The sequence below is a fragment of the Lactuca virosa genome, chromosome 3, assembly GCF_052849685.1.
Source record: "Lactuca virosa cultivar CGN04683 chromosome 3, Lactuca_virosa_CGN04683_v6, whole genome shotgun sequence".
Lineage (NCBI taxonomy): Eukaryota > Viridiplantae > Streptophyta > Magnoliopsida > Asterales > Asteraceae > Lactuca > Lactuca virosa.
The window spans coordinates 225,781,149-225,787,352 of NC_136428.1; the positions used below are offsets into that span (position 1 = coordinate 225,781,149).

The following is a 6,204-nucleotide window of genomic DNA, read 5'->3' on the forward strand; positions in this document are numbered from 1 at the left end:
CAGCAAATGAAATCACCCAAGGTGGGGTATGGTGTTTCTACTACGGTGAAAGGTCTAACTCTTCCTCGCTGCACTCTACGATGAGGGTATACCTTGTATACAAAGTAACGTGTGATAGAAAGCGATGGAACTGTTGGAATCTTCAATGTAGAAAGAGGCTAAAAATGGTGACGAAAAAGAAAAAAAGGAAAGGTGGTCCAATAAAAAGTATTTTATGTCAAACTATGTGAAAATAAAAGCATAAAGGCCATATTCGAACCTAGGGGTAAGCATAGGAGGTAACCGTCCTATTTGTCTAGAATCGGAACCAAAACTGATGACAGCGGTTCCTTAATTGTTGGAACCTAATTGTTTTATTTGCACTAGTTCTTTATTTATAAAGTCCTATCAAATCTCAACTAGTCTTAAACACAAAAGGCAGTGTACCTAGTCGTGAAATAATATAGTTTAAGGTAAAAAAGGGTGTCGAAGACAGGAAACGGGAATAGTTTAGATCAAATAATTCAAATGTTAATTAAATTAATAACAGAAAGGTAAAAATGGGGTTTTCGAGTATACTAAATTATACTAGTTTTAACGCTCAAATAATCAAACGAAACTAAAGAACTAAATTAAAACAAACGATAAGAAGTGCTTTTACTAGAATATGAATCCCCCAAGTTTCTATTTTTGATTTATTAGAATTGCAATAGATTAATGAGTTGATTACCGAATTCTAATATGACTAGTTATCTTGGTCGGATTTCCTAGTACTAATAATTAATGAACAACTAACACAATAACACAATGATCATGCAATTAGTGAACACATAGTAAATTAAATATATTCAAACTATGAACGATATGATCTACTGATTTCTTATCAATGGTCATGACAATCAATCAAAGCATAACATGGATATCTAATACTCTCTAACACAGTCAAAGTCACTAATTAATATTACCTAATCCTAGGATATGATCAATTACTAGTCCTAACAGTTTAATGGTCATGAACTAATTAAGATTCAAGTTAATGTAATTAGATTAGTCCTCCCAACTACACATAACTTAGTAATAGGCAATAAAAATCACAACTTTAACATGAAAGGTAAAATGATCAATCGAACTCAAGTATTAACTAAACTCACATAATCCAACTAACAAAATAAAAACATATTCAACTAGGGTTTATCAAGATCTAGTGAAAGTAAAGGTGTTTACACCATAATCAGTAAACTAAAGAAGAAAAACATCACCAAAAGATTACGAGACATGATCAGCAAGCAAACCCGAAGTGAAATCTCAATACAACAACGCTTGAATCTTCAAATCCTTGCTTCATTTGAATCTCTAGCTTCAAAATCGACCCCAAAGGGTTTTAGGACGTCAAAAACAAAGTAAAAATCGCAGCTATATGCTGCCAAAGGACCGATTAGGATTGGAAATCTCGTGTTTTTATAGATTTTTTTGCCTCCACAGCGTGACAATATTTTGCCACTGTGTGGCGATTGGTTTCCTTGTCGTACACGAACTCGTAGGCGAACATGGAGAGTTTTAGGAGATTTTTTATTCGTCATGTCGTGTGGTAAGAGGGCTCCCGTCGTGAGAAATGGAAATTCGCATTCGGCACAAAAACGAAAGTCATCCGAAATTTTGTCTAGTTTCCGGAACTTTTTGATTCTCGTCAATCGGATTTACGAGTCATGAAATAGGACCAAAATAATGACGATGGGTCAAACTGTCAACAATATCCTTTTTGCGTATTTTTGTGTTTTTTTTTCAGCTCTGTTCTCTCTCTTTTGTTTTTTTTTTTTTTTGCATCCTGGTTCTCATTTTAAATGTAAGTAAACATTATCAAGCATATTAAGTCTCATATATCTAAAAATATAACATTTTAATCAACTATATTAAGATAATGACCTAAAATCTATTTTCAAATAAGGCCAGAACCGAAAAAAGTTGATGACAAAATATAAGGTTTATAGAATGAAAGATTGTAGTGTGGAAGTGTTGTGGTTAATTGGCTAGCATTTATAGGTAAACTATAAAATTATTTGAAAAAAAATTAAAAACCCAACGTTTATCTTCTTTACTATTTCCTTCTATTATTCATGTTGTGAGTTGTGGTTGAAACCACATCTGGCCTCGCTAGCCATGGACCATGCGAAGTAGTGTGTGTTTCTACGTGGCCATGCTCACCTCACCACCATGCACGTCGTGTGGTATGTAGCACGCTATGTCGTATGTATACCGTACAACCTAACATATAAAGTTCACACAACCTACCGATTGAAATAGTTTCAAGGTTCACATAATCTATTGATTCAATTATTTCATTCTTCAAACGGTCCACAAAATATAATAATGCTACATCAATTCAAATAGTTTCAAAATTTATGCAATTTATGATTTAAAGAGTCTCAAAGTTTACATAACTATTTTTTTGGAATGAAAAATCTAATCTATTACTATATTATTCGTAATTTCACATATGTATAAGAATTGAACCATCAACCTTAACTCAAGGAGAAATGACAATACCGTTAGACTAGAAACCTTTTATTACATTCTATATATATATTAAATCTAAAGGAAGTTAGCAATAGTAACTTTTATGTCTTTAGGTTTTCGCCACAAATGTTTAGTGAATTTGACACTTTTAGTCCTTAAAGTGAAAACTTTTACAATTTTGTGTTTTGATTAAGTTTTTGTGCTTTTAGGGTTTTGCCACAAATCTTTAGTAACTTTGACACTTTTCATCCTTGCAGTGAAAAGTTTTATATTATGGTGTTTTTGCCACAAATCTTTAATGAAATTGACACTTTTCGTCCTTATAGTCAAAACTTTTACATTTTGACATAAAACCACAAAAAACCTCCTTTAGAATTTTCCCACCATATTTTCTCAACTTTGGCAACTTTCACATTATTGCCACAACATTTTTGGATTTTCTCCACTAGTGTCCCTTCTTTTGGTTGTCGTACACTTTGGACATCTAATTTTAGGGGTTGTCGACTTTCTCACCTATTTGCGGTGATTTACACTTTCAGCACGTATTTTTTAAAGTTTGCCGATTTTCCCCATATTACCCCAAAAGCGGCGTAGCCGCGAGTTCTTTGCTAGTAACAAATTAATTCCGAGAGTTTCAAAGTTCAAATACTTTACAAAATTGACCAAATTTAACAATATCACATACATTATTCACAAATTTCATGATTTCAACAATATTGCACAAACAAGTTTCAAAAATAAAATTGATGACATAACAATAACCAAATTATCAAATTAGTAAATTACAATCAGATACTATAAAATCACACATAAAAATTCAATATGTAACAAAATAATCTCTCAATCACCCATACAAATTTTGAAAAATTTAGAGAACTCGAAGATGGGCTTAATTCTCACCGACCACATGAATATAGTTTACTCTAGTTTAGCCTAAATTATTAATGAAAAGTTGTCTCATCATGACAACTCGTTGGTGGTCTCGCCCCCCATTCCTTTAAAGCCGGGAGAAGTGGGCGGTGATGCTGTTTGTCAAAGGAGGACATGGAGCTGCGTACACTAGCTACTAGAAAACAACGTATCAACGACCTACAATTCCTTCTCAATCCGTCGCTAAATGCTATCACCCACGGATTACCAAAAGAATTTCCCGTCGAAAAAGACTTTTTCGTAATTGTCAGCGATGAACTCAGCGAGGGATTTAGCGACACATTAGTGACCGATTAGCAATGACACAATTTACCTAAGGAATCTCTACATTCCATCATTAATCCATCGATGATACCTATTTTTCTAGTAGTTTGACTCAGCATAAACCACCCCCTTATCTTGGCAAGGCAAAGAAGAAGAAAAGTGTTTGTCTGAGGTAGAGCTCGGTGGTCTTGGCACCACTCCCCTGAGCCTGAAAGAAGATTCACCCCTGCCCATAATCACTGATATATTTGGTGGTGGCAAAAAGTTCGATTCCCACGTCGATGTTTGAGTACTTTCCATTGCCTCTTGTGACTCCAAAACAACCATATCAACCACTTCCACATCCCACAACACCCACTCCTGCGTTGCCATCAACTGAGGGATGTCATGGGTGACGGAGTTTCTCCATGGCAGGGTGCCGCCGTTACCCCGTAAGAACATCCCTCCTTTAGCTCGCAGCTTCACCAACTCACCTTCCTTAATCGGCTCCCACTCAATTATGGAGGTGTCCAATATGTTCGCCTGGATGTCTTGCACCACTTTATTCCCGGTCAACCCAGTCAGAAACGGTTCATCGGAGGGAGTGAGGTACTTGCCGGTGGAGCAGTTTTTTAGGCGGATGACATGCTTTTTCCCTTCCACTATCTCCACTGTCCACTCTTCTTTCCTTGGCAAGCCGTTTCTGCTTTGGAGGACAGTCTTTTCATCGTCTCCGGCGACCAAGAATTTGTTAAGGTGGCTCCGCACTCTGACGACTTTTGCGTTCTTGAAAAACTCCATTTTTTTTTTTTTGTAAATTATTGAATGGAAAAGTGTTAAATTGATTCTGTTCTTATTGATTCTTGTTCTTCTAACTTATCGTCGACGACTTTTGGTGGGTTGACCATTATGATTTATGTAATAACATTAGAAATTTGCAAGTTGTACTTGTAACGTGAAAGTTGGTGCTGGTTTTTCAATCTAATCTGTTTGCTTGCCAAGTGAATGTAGTTTAATGATCGATTTTGTCTCGGTGTTAATGCGTAATCACTTGACTCTAAAAACTTAAGAAGTGCAACTTGATTTAAGAGTGGAATGAGATAAATTAAAAGATTATGGTCCACTGGATTTTTGGAGTAAAATAACTAAAACTTATCATAAATGTATCACATGCATAATATGTCGAACCAAACTTGTCAAAAAAGATAAAATCGTTGACATTGTTGTTAGAGTATATGAAAACGGGGTGGTTATTGTAAGTTTTATTACAAAACTGAATTGTATGGATTGTCAAAGTAGGAGTTTTCTTTGTAAAAGGGGTTCTTTTAAATTTTGCTTATAAAAATGGGTTTTATTGACTTGTAAAAAAGGTTATCGCCACACTTCATCAATTTCTAATAACATAAATGGCCGTTTCAGTTTTATCTCATTATCATTATCAATTATGTATTTATCTTTTATAGTTTTTATTTCTATTTTCTACCTTCCATCAGTTTTATGCATGGATTATACATGGAGTTATAATTACATAAATGGTCCTTCAGTATTGTATTATTATAGACTTTTCAATTATACATCTTCCTTTTATTTTATTCGACTTTTCAATTATACATTTATCTTTTATATTATATTTTTAATTTCTACCTTAACCAGCTTTACACATAACATGTTTTTTTATTATAAATATAATATTAAACGTTATATAAAGACTTTAATAATTTATACTACTATAAATATTTCATTAACACCTTCAAATCAATACCAATATTAAATATTAATTAAATTATATATAATAAATAAAAAACATAAATATTTATAACATTAAGAAATCATAATACACTAAACTTGAAATTAATAGATCAATAAAATACATTGTTTACATCGCATTAAACATTGGTCAAGAATTTGGACAATTTTTTCTATTACTACCCTATTGGTTGCATGATGACGTATCCTCCGTTGGTATGTCATGACATGACTTACGAAGTGACATTCATCCCCACAAGACAACAACCCTACTATATAGATGATAATAATGATCAACAAGGAAGGTTGCCGCGACAAGGCCTCCTGACATGCCGGGCAACACCCTACTGTATATGTGATAATAATGATCAACAAGGAAGGCTGCCACGACAAAGTCTCCTGACATGCCAGACAGTAGGGCGTCACTACCCGGACGAGAATCCTTTGCTCTACACGCATACTAACCAATGACTATGTGAGGAAAGACGTCAGCAGATGGGTGTGTGGGCCATTATAATTATTCCCTCCTCACCAATCACTTTACAGGAGGATCATGACAAATATAGTTGGACCAATCCCGAGCTGGTACTCAAGATATTGTTACAATGGTCCCCACTCGATGATACAGAGTCCTAACTATAAAAGATAAGGAATGACACTGATACAGGGGAGTTCTCTAGATCATTCTCACTCATTCACACTTATTTCCTTACTTGCCCATCTCACTAGACCGTCGGAGCACCTTCCGGGGGCCTCCTATTGGGAAGTGATTAATGTATCGTTTGGTTGATT

General features: G+C 34.7%; 1 protein-coding gene across 1 annotated transcript; it reads right to left on the reverse strand.

Moving 5' to 3' along the window:
- Positions 1–3,786: 3,786 nt before the first annotated feature.
- LOC145164441 (uncharacterized) lies at positions 3,787–4,467 on the reverse strand. Its single transcript, XM_079083157.1, has one exon. It carries the CDS (start codon positions 4,465–4,467, stop codon positions 3,787–3,789), a length of 681 nt encoding a protein of 226 aa, XP_078939283.1.
- Positions 4,468–6,204: the final 1,737 nt, after the last annotated feature.